The sequence below is a fragment of the Arctopsyche grandis genome, chromosome 6 (genome assembly GCF_051622035.1).
Source record: "Arctopsyche grandis isolate Sample6627 chromosome 6, ASM5162203v2, whole genome shotgun sequence".
NCBI lineage: Eukaryota > Metazoa > Arthropoda > Insecta > Trichoptera > Hydropsychidae > Arctopsyche > Arctopsyche grandis.
The window spans coordinates 23,790,147-23,803,524 of NC_135360.1; the positions used below are offsets into that span (position 1 = coordinate 23,790,147).

Sequence of the window (13,378 nt, forward strand, 5' to 3'; positions counted from 1 at the left end):
GTATGCATTTGTCTGTTTGCCTGCTATGTAAATCTACAGTTTTAATTTACACTCGCCAAGTGTGTTATACTATATAATAGGTAATTGGATTATTAGTCACATGGCGATCGCCCAAAAGACATTTTTTGCCATAAAAATCGTGAATATGGAATATTTGGCACTCGAGTTCTTGTTAGTATGATAGTTATCGTTAGTATGATGGACTTTTCGGCTGCAGATGTTCCGTTATAGAGATTTTAGTGACTTTTGGGCGAGCGCTTTGTAACCAATAATCACCGAATCATATAATGGTTCTCTAATTTGATCATAAGACTTGTTTTTGAAAAGCTTGAAACCTAGGGTCGAAGGGCCCCGTATATACATAAACGCTCAAGTAATGCCAAATAAGTCTGAAATCTGAAAAGGTTCTGTTTTTACTAGTTTATATTTATATCTTACCATGATGCCATTAAGGGTTTTACTCCTGAGCGACATTTAGGGCGAAACACACAGCACGGAACGTCGACAAGTTCTCGTACATTTCTTTAAATATGGGATACCCCGTTATCGATCACTATCAAGCAAGGATAAATACAAGGATACAATTTTACCGAAAACACTCCAGGGGGTTATTTTGGGACGGTGCGTGCTGGGCGTTCCATGAATATGTGCAAGGCATGGCCCATTTTTTCGCATGTTTAAAAGTATCTAAACAAAACCACGTGTCACGTGCATCGCTGTGTGTTTTCGCCCTTATGGTATAAAACGCGTACATATATAAAGTTATAGATTATTTTAAATCGTGTTAAAATAGTGGTGATATGTATCTATGTGTGGGTCTACCTCACGGGACCGAAAGTGAAAAGGTCGAAAAAGCAAATATCGGAAGGCAAAGATCGAAAATCGAGAGATCTTAAGTCGAAAGATAAAAAAAAGGCTGCATGGTAAACGGTACTATGTATAATAATAATATATATCAGTGGCATGCGGTGAAATTATCTCTCTTTTTGTCATACTTGTTTAATGTGCGCGCGCAGGATACGGGAGGAAAAGCCTGTTCCTCTTGTTCCTGTTGTATCCTGCTCGCGCAAATTAAGTGAGGATGTACGACGGGGGGGGGGGGAGAGAGTTTTACCGCACGCCACTGATACATATATGTATATACTAACCGTTTTTCATATGTACATATGCATCATAAACGAATATTTTCCACTTTTTCACGGTCACCCCTATGTACATACATGGTTTTGCTAGTTTGATCAGGAACCGTGTTAACAATGAATTCAGATAAATTGGCAAAATTTGACAGGAAACGATTGACTTTGAGTTACATATTCAAGTATGATCAGTAGCACTGCAGTAATACTCCGAATAAATTCTTTTCAATCGAGGTCAACCCAGGGCTCGAACCCGGGAACCTTTCGGTGGTTAGTATTAACGCAACCACTGAGCTACTGGCTAACTTTTACTTTTTGTTTTCAATTTTCAATATCTATATATTAATTATCATATAATACACAGATGTTAAAAAATTACTAATTTTAATTATGTTTCCTTTTTTGGAGGCAAGGAACTCCTAATTATTTTTACACATACTTTAATTTTTTTACACAATATTATTATATTTTTTTTAGCGATAGCTTTCGTTTGACAAATTTTATATTGTATTTTTATCAGATTTGCAATAAATAATTTCTCAAACAATAAATCTAATCAGTTTTACATTTACTATTGCTTAATGGTTTCAATTAGAATGGTGCAATAGCACAAGGTCAACTCCAATGCCAAAAAATGGTTCAATACACAATACGAACATTGTTACATAAACATATCTGTCAACTCAATCTATTTACGAAACATAATGATTATTTTAAAATAGAATTTTTATTCTATTTTTATTTTTGTTTAAAATAATCATTTATTATATAATATTTACAAGTTGGTTTCAAAATTGAGAGGATTTTAAAAAATGTTACAGTATCAAATATAGTAAAATGTTAACATATTTTATTTTTATTTTTCTAGTTTGATATATTGTCACGGACCATTGGTACACACTATACAAATGGCGGGTATATATCGCGATTCGAAGACGTTCGTTGACATGAAAATGAAACGTCCACCAGCGGCTACTCTTCATATTTTCGAATTAATGATGAACAAAACGTTCGGAACCCCTTCACGGTCTGATATAGAAACATTCGTCAATGATAATTTCGATCCCGAGGGGTCTGAATTTGAAGATTGGGTACCGAGCGATTGGAGACAAAAACCAGGTTAAATGACATTATTACCCGTCAAGTGATTGTATGCATTATTCGTTGGAATACTTTTATTGGTGTATTATTCAATTTGCAGCGTTTTTAAACCGTATTCATGATCCGGCTCTCCGGCAGTGGGCGAGCGATTTGCACAGATTGTGGCTTCAATTAGGACGTAAAATGAGATCTCAAGTGCGCGAAAATCCTGATTTGTATTCCATCATCTATGTTGAAAATCCGGTTATAGTACCAGGTTTTATTCAATGTCTAAACAATTTTGTAACTATTTTATATTTTGATGATTTGAATTATATTGAAATTTATTTTTTAGGTGGAAGGTTTAGGGAATTTTACTATTGGGATTCTTTTTGGATTATAAAAGGTTTGCTGCTATCTGAAATGAAAAATACTGTGCGAGGTATGCTTTCAAATTTCTTGTCAATAATTGAAAGCAATGGCCATATTCCAAATGGCGGACGAGTATATTACAAAATGAGGTAAAAATAATTTTCATATTATATAATTGTCTCTTATTGCGTTTGTGGAACTATTTGGCATAGTTTGCAATTTCAAAGGATGACAGACGTCATTCAAGAAAATAAAATTATATAATTTTATGTTTTACAAGATCTCAACCGCCAATGTTGGTTCCAATGATGAAAACTTACATGGATGAAACTGGAGACTTGGATTTTCTTAGAAGGTCAATGAACACGATGGAGAAAGAGTTTCGCTTTTGGATGACAAACCATACCATAAACGTTCAACGCGACGGAATCAGTTATAGACTAGCACATTACGCAGATGGTTCAAAAGGACCTCGGCCCGAAAGTTACAGGGAAGACATCGAAAGTGCAAGATTTTATGATACAATGGAAAAGAAAGAAATTTATTATGCAGAATTGAAAGCCGCTGCAGAGTCTGGCTGGGATTTTTCCACCAGGTGGTTCATTCTTAACGGCACCAATAAGGGAAATTTGACTAATCTCATGACTCGTTCGATTATACCTGTCGATTTGAATTCGCTTATCTGTTGGAATGCTCAATTGCTTAGTGAATTTCACAGCATGCTAGGCAACACTGAAAAAGCTAATCAATTTAGAGAAATTGCTAACGAATGGGTTGAAGCTATCGATAAGGTTCGTTCTTATTATTTTATAATTTTTAGATTATTATCTGTTTTATATTAAAGTTTATTATTATTATGTATAGATATTGTGGCATGAGGAAGTAGGAGCGTGGTTAGACTACGATATTCATAACGGAAGGCGACGTGATTATTTCTACCCGACGAATATTGCTCCGCTTTGGACTGGAAGTTACGATCATGGCAAAAAAGAATACTACGTTAACCGTATAATGAAATATTTAGAAAATACCAAGGTTAGTGAAACAATGAAACACTGAATTGTTGTTGTTGGTTTGTTTCAACTCTTGAATATCTCCATCGATAGATTGATAACTATGCTGGCGGTTTGCCGACAAGTGTGGAGCATTCTGGTGAACAATGGGATTATCCAAATGCATGGCCTCCACTTCAACACATGGTTATATCTGGTTTGAGATCGGTTGGAGTTCCATCTGCTACAAGACTAGCTTCCGAATGGGCCGCCAGATGGATAAGATCGAATTATATGGCGTGGAAAGAAACGCATGCAATGTTTGAAAAGGTTTGTAATTTACATCAATTCTTTACATATTTACATAAAAATGTACTGCTTAACGGTTAATTGTAATCTTTGTAATCTGTTAGTGTGTGATATTTTAAGAAACAGTTTCCCGCATGAACTCCAGGTTTATTAGGACACGTGTCACAATATATTGTAGTCTGCCTTCTTTTTCCTAAATGAGGTTTATTCCTCACCGAACATACTTTGCAATCTTTGGTAGCTGCGCTTTTTCTAGGAATGTGCAGTTTTCCATTTAATCTAAAGCCTTCGTCTATGGGAGTGACATTCTTAGCGTACAAATTGTTTTCAACGGTCCCTACCAATTGTAAGACTAAGCTTTGAGTGAATTTCAACAGATTCATACATGGCTGATTATGTTTTTGTTTCATCAATTTGTATAATATGTAACTGTTATTGAGCGATGCGTTGAAGCACCAAAAAAATAGCTTTCGCCATTGCTTGGTTGTTTTTTTCATGAAACGATATTTACTTTTAAAGATATCCTTTTTTGTAGATTTGCTTATATTTTTATGATAATTTATATTAACCTGCGGCCTATTCATAATATTTTTATTCTCCATTTTCATTGTTGGTTTTGTATAGGTATCGAAAGTACTAAGAATTGATTCGAACTTTCCATCTCTGCATGCCACAAATAAATAGTCTCCAGTTCTATAAGCCTCGAATACACTTTTATTTTTATTTGGCTTTCTGATTTGTTTCGGCAAATGTTTAGTTCGAAAATGTATTTTACCTGTCAAATAGCAATTTGCAGCGAGTAATTCTTTAGCTAGCGACATACTTGTAAATTGGTCATCGGTGAACATATGATAGCCTTTAGCATTCGGATGAAGTTTTAATAAATTGTTATACAATTGAAGAACTATTCTTGTCCTGATAGACAATTCCGGTCGGATAAAAGCGGCTGAAGAAAAACTTTGGTAGTATGGCAGGGAAGAAAATATGTAGCCCGTCTTTGAATCGACTAACGTATAAAATTTCATATCTGTTAATATTGTGGCGATGGGATCTTTGGGATGGTTTTTTGCAGATCTACAGAACTTTATGGGTTCTTGTACTGTTATTTCTCTTCCAGGTATAAAATTTTCTTTGAATTTAGCATCTAAATATTCCAAGTAGTGATTTACATGAGAAATTTCGTGTGTTCGCTTTTGTGTGAGGTCCGTGTGATCCTCGAGATTTATCAGCCAGTAGATTTGAAAGAATCGGCGTGTTGTTAGCACTTGAGAGAAAAATGGTATTTTAGCTGTATGTACATTTGTCCAATATTCTTTGATGTTTTCTAACGGCATTGTGCCCATATTCAAAATCAGTCCAATGAAAGCCAACATTTCAGTCGTAGTAACATCTTTCCAACCTTGCCAAAGCGATTTCTTAGTCATGAAAAAACGTTTATCGGAGAAGTGTTTATTAGTTTGCCGTATAATATTTTCAATTAATTCATCAGTGAAAAATAATTTGAAGAAATCTATCGCGTCTGAATGTGTGTCAGTAGTTTGAAGACTGATATGTTTGCCGCCAACTTCGAATGGAATGTTCGGTGTCGGTTTGACATCTTTGTCAATGATATCATACCATTCACCAAAGTTCGACTTGTCGTCGTCTATGTTGTCATCACTGTTGCCTTCATTCATTTGGCGATATATTCTGTCCAAGGTTTCTAGTCGTTCGTCCTCGCTCGAAGAAGCCGTGCACCTCTTTTTCTTCGGCGTTTCGAGATCCGAATCCGTATCGCTGGAGTCGTCTGATGATGTGAAAATGTTGATGGTTTCATCGAAACTTTCGTCGTCGCTCGGCCACCCATTTTCAGGTAGCTCGTCATCGGAATCCATGCCGTAGGCGCAATGTTATTTCCACTATGTTTGACAGTCTCGTTCAAATCACTATTACTGCTCAGTGTAGCCAGCATAAATATTAAATGTTAACCGTGTGAAAAATGTAATTAAATTTTACATACTAAAAATTCATACTGACCTACCAAATTGGCACCAATATTTATGGTGAAATTTATATTTCTATTACCATAGACATATATATTATATATATATAATATAATCATTGTTGGAAACTTTAATTTTTGACAATTTTGTTTTATTGCGCCATCTATTGTTTTATTTTTACAAGGTTTTTTTTTTTACAGCAGCTAGTTACAACTTTTAAACGATAGATGTCGGTAAAGTTTTAAAAACTATCTTATTATTAAGGTTACATTTTATTATAAATCATTGCACAATTCGTTTCAAAGTTACTCTGGTTTCCCTTCAATACGAATAAATCTTTCGCCTTTTACTAAAGATTTCCGTGGAGGGGAACACTCTAATGAGTCTATAGACAATTTTTTGAATCCCACTTTTTGTGGGATATTTATCGATCATACAAATTACAAAATACAAATATTAACTATTAGTTATCTTGGTTCGTGATACTAGGATCCCAGTCGAATATTCGAATATTTCATCAACTATTCGTGTATATATTTTTTTATAAACTAAAAATGATTGTACAACATGAAAAGAGTGAAGATGAAGAAGCCGACGATTATGAGGAAAATTAAATATATGTATAATGGGGATAATTGTGATGAAAATGAAGATAATGAAGAAGATGAAATATCTACATGTGAAGAATTCAACCTTTAACCATTATCAAGTACTAAGGATAAAATAAAAAAATCTAGCTAGGATTTTTAATCATGACTTTTATTTGCAACATGTGAAAATATACATATACTCGTATTATCACTCATCAGGTGATCTTCAATCTTATTACTCCTTAATGTGTATTGTGAAAAATTTTCATGAAATGATTTTTAAATTCAATTCCGAAATGTTTTTTTTAGGGGGGTCTAAAGCATGCTAACCCGGGGACCAGGCTTAGGATGCTTGTAACCAAATTTATGATGATTTTAAAACAAAAACAGTATTTATATAATAAACAATCTTTTTATACATACATATACATATGTATGTATATTGTTATTATTCCACCTTATGTGATTTTTTATGACGCACAAGGTTACATTTTTGGATAAATGGTTTTAAACAAATTTCACATTTGTGTGGTTTTATCACAGTATGCAATTTTTCATGTGATTTAGGCTATATTTTCGTGTAAATGATTTTAAACAAATATTTCATTTGTGTGGTTTTACTCCAGTATGCGTTGTTTTATGAAACTTGAGGTTATATTTGAAAGAAAATGATTTTAAGCAAATTTCACACTTGTAAGGCTTTTCCCCCGTGTGAGATCTTAAATGTAACACAAGTACATGTTTATGTATAAATGATTTTAAACAAATGTCACATGTGTATGGTTTTATCCCAGTATGCAATTTTTCATGTAAAACGAGGCTAGATTTTCGAGAGAATGATTTTAAACAAATTTCACATTTGTATGGTTTTATCTCAGTATGCAATTTTTCATGTAATTTAAGGCCATATTTTTGACTAAATGATTTTAAACAAATGTCACATTTGTATGGTTTTATCCCACTATGCAATCTTTTATGTGACCTGAGGATAGCTTTAGTAGAAAATGATTTTATACAAATTTCACACTTGTAAGGCTTTTCCCCTGTGTGAGATCTTAAATGTATTACAAGAAGGGTTTTTTGAATAAATGGTTTTAAACAAATGTCACATTTGTATAGTTGTATACCAGTATGCAATTTTTCATGTGACACGAGGCTAGATTTTTGAGTAAATGATTTTAAACAAATGTCGCATTTGTGTGGTTTTATTCCAGTATGTAGTGTTTCATGTGACAGGAGGCTAGATTTTTGAGTAAATGATTTCAAACAAATGTCACATTTGTGTGGTTTTACCCCAGTATGCGATATTTTATGTGACTCAAGGCTATGTTTATGAAAAAATGATTTTAAACAAATTTCACATTTGTATGGTTTTACCCCAGTATGAATTAATTCATGTGATTTAAGGTCAGATTTTCGAAAAAATGATTTGAAACACATATTACACTTGTAAGGCTTTTCCCCTGTGTGATATCTTAAATGCAACACAAGTCTATTTTTTTTAATAAATGATTTTAAACAAATGTCACAATTGTAAGGCTTTTTCTCCTTGTGAGACCTTAAATGTATCACAAGATAATATTTTAGAGTAAATGATTTTAAGCAAATTTCACACTTGTAAGGCTTTTCCCCCGTGTGAGATCTTAAATGTAACACAAGTTCATATTTACGAATAAACGATTTTAAACAATTGTCACATTTGTGTGGTTTTATCCCAGTATGCAATTTTTCATGTAAAACGAGGCTAGATTTTCGAGAGAATGATTTTAAACAAATTACACATTTGTGTTTTTTTATCCCAGTATGCAATTTTTCATGTGTTTTAAGGCTAGATTTCAGAGTAAATGATTTTATACAAATGTCGCATTTGTATGGTTTTATCCCAGTATGCAATTTTTCATGGGACTCAAAGATACATTTATGGAAAAATGATTTTAAACAAATGTCGCATTTGTATGGTTTTATCCCAGTATGCAATTTTTCATGTAATTTAAGGTTAGATTTTCGAGTAAATGATTTTAAACAAATGTCACATTTGTATGGTTTTATCCCAGTATGCAATTTTTCATGTGATTTAAGGTTAGATTTTCGAGTAAATGATTTTAAACAAATGTCACATTTGTATGGTTTCATCCCAGTATGCAATGTTTTATGTGACTCGAGGCTACATAGTTTTACGAGAAAATGATTTTAAGCAAATGTCACAGTTGAACGGCTTTTCTTTAGTATGTAAAACAAGTTTTGATTCACTGGGCAATGGCTTTGAACAAATTTCACTACTCTTTCGGTGAATTGTCGGTAGTGAAGGCTCATCGTCCCATATTAGATCTTCCAACAAAACTTCTTCCGTCTTGATCTTCAAGCAGTCATATAACCTCAGTTGAGACGTTTCGTTGCTTCGAAAACAAGCCTCTCTCGAAAGCTGATTAACAATTCCAGATTGGTCTTACACGAAAGGCACACTATGTCTGGCAGCCCATCGTTTCTCTTAACCTGCAGATGATAAAGGTGGGAATAAGAGTTAACCAATTGGGTGGACAATAATTGTAACCTGTAACCAGCAACTGACATAAATTTGACAGCAGGTCCGAATGCGTTGCACCAAACGCTCTGGATGAGGATCGCCGAAGATGGAGACGGAAGACTCGGCCGGAGCTGATCCAAGACAAAGTCTACACTCCATCATCTTTGTATGAAACAGTACACTAGGCGTGACGGTAGCGACCGAGTTGACTTTCCGATCGACTTAATTCTCGAGCAGTTCGGTGTCGCCTAGTGCGAATCACTTTCCAGCTAGTATTTATTAACAAAATGGTCACTATTATATTACTAGTGTTGGACCCGTTGATTTCAACGGGTGGTTTCGAAAAGGAATTGAAACTCGAATAAAAATAAAGTTAAAGATATTGAATCGACTGGTTTCGGAAAGAAATTGATGCACGAATTACGAATGACAAATTACGAAGTGATTACGAATTACGAATTACATTTTGTGCATCGCCGACGCCTCCGGCACCCCGGGGCCTTCGCCCCCGGCGCTTCCGTCGCTCCGGGGCCTTCGGCCCCAGTGCCGCCGACGCCTCCGGCGGCCGCACCGCACCCAGCGCCCCTGATGCCTTCGGCACCCCGGGGGCTTCGCCCCCAGCGCCGCCGACGCCTCCGGCGCCCCCAGCGCCCACAATGCTTTCGGCACCCCGGGGGCTTCGCCCCCAGCGCCCACGATGCCTCCGGCACCCCTATTTCGAATATATTCGAATATTCGAATAGATCTTGATTTACTATTCGATATTCGAATAGTTGAACTCGACGAATATTTGGGATCCCTAGTTGATGCGCAGTTTCTGTATTTCAAATTGATGTTCTCACGTTTAGATTATGATGTAACACGGATTTACATGATCCTTATATTCTTTAGGAACCATCTTAGATTAAATTAAAAGATTTGCTAACGGTTTTTCAGGAAATAAATTAACTAAACGGTGGCCGGAAAAATACACTCGAGATAGTTGCACTTTTGAGACAACCAAACTTTCAAAGATGCTCAAGGAGAACTAACTATTCAGTGCAATAACCAAAAATAAAATAACTACTATTCAGTGCAATATAGTGCATTTTTCTGGGAACCTAACTAAACAAAGCTCCAAAGTGAACATAAATTCCTTCATGTAAATCTGTAATAATGTATCTTCATTATTACACTAGTCATTTCCAAAAAAATTAACAACCTGATATCACAAATAAAAACATGATGTTTATTTTCGTTCTACTTTAAAGTTAGGTTTTTTGAGTAGTGATGTTATTCTCGCGGTTATAATTAGCGAATTAAAATATACTAAAGCCTTGTAAAAATTATAAATACAGTATCTGAAAACTGAAAAATTACATTTTTGCCTTTAGAATTGGATTATGTATGCATTTACATTTAGGAAAAAGCTAATTTTATTGGTTTTTATCTGCAAATTAGTATTTTTCCAATGGATGATGTTTCCTTTTTGTAATAGTATGATGCCACAATTGCCGGAGGATATGGCGGAGGTGGTGAATATGAAGTGCAACTTGGCTTCGGCTGGTCTAACAGCGTGGTCATGGATTTATTGGACATGTACGGAGATACTCTCACAGCAGTCGACGAGTTCGATGTCGATTCAATTGACGAATCTAATTCAGATGACGGTACGAGTTCTTCGGCAATCCATGCAGCTAGCGTGAGCAGTGTGATTACTGGAATACTTGCCCTCACTGCATCCATTGCTGCTGGAGTACTCGGGTGAGGTCGGTATCATCTCACATATTTCTGTCTGAAATACAATGTATATAATATAAATTTTATTATTGATCGTTTTATCTTTTCAGATATTCAATCAATTATTGCTATAAATAAAGCCAAATTTGCTGGAAAGTGACAAGAAACCAATATTTATGCACGTCGTCTTTAGTATTTAGTAGTATCATATCAGTATTTTATTTATCCTTTACACACATTCCATAAATTATGTGTTTATTATATAAGCAATTTTGTTACTTTGCATCAATATTGCCTCACAAGTATTAGATGAATCTCATCTTATTCCTATACTGTTATGAAAATGGTATTTACAACCATGCATTTTTAATGTTTAAATTTGTGTTAAGTGTTATTTGTTATAAAAATGTGGGAAATGAATTGTGATATATTTTGGTTTAAACTGTATATTACGTTAACATATATATACATATATTTTTCTAACAATTTTAAAGAATGTATGAAAATATGCATATGCACATTGTTGGATATCATGTAACATGTATTAATCCAATGAAATTCACTATTCATGGAATATACATATTCATTGTATGTGATATTTTTATATATAACACTAAAATGGTTTTTAAAATTATTGTGTGCATGTTTCTAACCAATGGAGTCCATATAACTTGTTCATATAATTCAATTGCAGAAATATCCCACCGATCGTGCACGAACCTTTATTGCATTTTTGTACGTATGCGTGTATATATAAATATTATTTATTATATGTATGAGGTTTATTTATAATTTTATTTTGATCGCATCTGTATTAACTGCTTTTTATTTGTATATTATATTATTATATATATATTGTCTAATAAAATTTGTTCAGGAGCATGCACGAATAATTTGTCGTTTTTAATACTAATTTGTCAGTTGATTTTACATCATTCTTAGTGATTGTAATAAAAAGTATTGGATTAACGTCACTTTCGACAATGATGGACTAAATTTAAATAAAAACAAATGTTCAACTTAAGTGTTAGCATTCATACATAGGTGTGGTAATATAATATAATAAATATTTTTGCTTGTTTTTCTTTTCGTTGTATTATGTACATATTTGAGTTTGTATGGTGAGAGTAATAAAATTAATACATTGTATTTCATAATTAGATAAATTACAACAATACATACACTACAATTTTTGTTTTTTTTTTTGGTTTTATTTCAATAATACCTTAAAATTCACCCTTTGCGTTTTGTAAAACATATAATACATATGTAGATAGTTTAATTTACTTCATTCATTTATTTAATATTTTTAAATATTATGGATGTAAACATAAATATTTTCATTCCACATACATGGATTGAAAATGTTTTTAATTTGACGTATATATTATTTTAATTAGCAAGATAATAAGACAAACCTTTGAAAAATTTCAGAATTTTGACGTATCGCAGACGTAACACTCCGATGAGGAGCTACGGCCCAGACGGAGTTCAATTGCTCAAAAATGGCGCTCGAAGACCATATACAGAATTAAAAAGTATGAAAAGTCAACGATTATAGTTTATATGTGGTAGATATTAATAAAAATTAGTAGTCAAAAATTAAATGTATAACTTAAGTAACCTTCTAGCTACCTCTTTACGTTTACGAATTTTTATGTATGCGTTTCGATTGCTCATTTTTTTTTTTTTTAATGTTAGTTGTATTTGTCGATTTGAATAGATTACTTACATTACATCTGAGATTACGGGCTTGTGTTACTATAGTTTGTAATTTTACGACAACGTGTTAATGATTTCTGTATGTTGTCCATATTTGTTATTTATTTAGATAAATTTTAATTGCTAAATTCCACGTATAAAATGAATTATGTATGAGTATGACTTGAATTCTTATGTCGGTTAATCCTATGCAGATGAAAGTCATACGGCCATAACACTATACAAATATTTCCATGACTGTAAAACAACTCTCATCATGTTTGTCATCTCAAATAATCAAGTACTATAAGAAAATTTTTGAAATATTTATATGCAAGTTTAGCAGTATTCAAATAAAATATAACCATGATATTGTAATACATACATACCTGACGCTCATTAACTCATTTTTATCCCTAATATATTATACATATGTATAGTTCTTGTAAGATCAGTGAACAGTTGTAAAGATGACAATGTAAATCATCTCATTTTGTATAAAACAGAACAATAAACACTTTGAAGAGAACGTTTATTTATTATTTGGTAATATACATATTGTTTGTAATTAGGGCTTCCAATCCCGGGATTCCGGTGTTTTCTGGTACCGTGAATCCCGGTGCTGAAACTAGTCTGAATACCGGGATTCCGGTGCTGGCATAAATTTCTTTAAAAATATTAAAACAACATTATATAATGAAAAATGACAGTCATAGTTCATTTGTTTACTCTGATCGTTTCTACGCCGGCTCGCTGTTTCCACGAAATTGTATGAACGGCCTGAATTGTGTAGCAGATTTTGTGCTCTAAAACTGCAACTAAATTTTATTATAATATTTATATGTCCAGTTCTTCGATATATCGTACTATTAACTATATTAAAATAAATTATTGAATAACATTCATAGGTGTGATATTTTTTTACATAAAGTCAATGTAATTGCAGTTTTTTACAAACCTCTTATTAGCTTGC

General features: G+C 33.3%; 1 protein-coding gene, 1 long non-coding RNA gene and 1 other non-coding gene across 10 annotated transcripts in view; 2 read left to right on the forward strand and 1 right to left on the reverse strand.

The window, feature by feature from the left end:
- The window catches only part of LOC143912957 (trehalase-like), a 33,890-nt gene extending 20,958 nt beyond the window's left edge, over nt 1-12,932 (forward strand). For 3 of the 8 annotated variants that reach the window (XM_077432427.1, XM_077432428.1, XM_077432429.1), the window contains 9 exons: nt 2,005-2,255; nt 2,338-2,493; nt 2,572-2,737; nt 2,869-3,379; nt 3,453-3,623; nt 3,695-3,910; nt 10,463-10,728; nt 11,399-11,439; nt 12,139-12,932. In XM_077432427.1, coding sequence (XP_077288553.1) covers nt 2,005-2,255; nt 2,338-2,493; nt 2,572-2,737; nt 2,869-3,379; nt 3,453-3,623; nt 3,695-3,910; nt 10,463-10,728; nt 11,399-11,439; nt 12,139-12,140 — 1,780 coding nt within the window. In that variant the 3' untranslated portion in view covers nt 12,141-12,932. Of the gene's footprint in view, nt 1-2,004; nt 2,256-2,337; nt 2,494-2,571; nt 2,738-2,868; nt 3,380-3,452; nt 3,624-3,694; nt 3,911-10,462; nt 10,734-10,814; nt 11,440-12,138 lie in introns of those variants that run through there. The other 5 variants (XM_077432425.1, XM_077432424.1, XM_077432426.1 and 2 more) reach the window with 3 other exon arrangements.
- Nucleotides 6,177-6,293, forward strand: LOC143913929 (U5 spliceosomal RNA). The gene has a single exon (XR_013260778.1). It is a non-coding gene; the product is annotated as a U5 spliceosomal RNA (small nuclear RNA).
- Nucleotides 6,609-9,203, reverse strand: LOC143912974 (uncharacterized). The gene is made up of 2 exons (XR_013260675.1): nt 9,031-9,203; nt 6,609-8,954 (listed from the first exon to the last, which is right to left on the reverse strand). It is a non-coding gene; the product is annotated as an uncharacterized LOC143912974 (long non-coding RNA).
- Nucleotides 12,933-13,378: the final 446 nt, after the last annotated feature.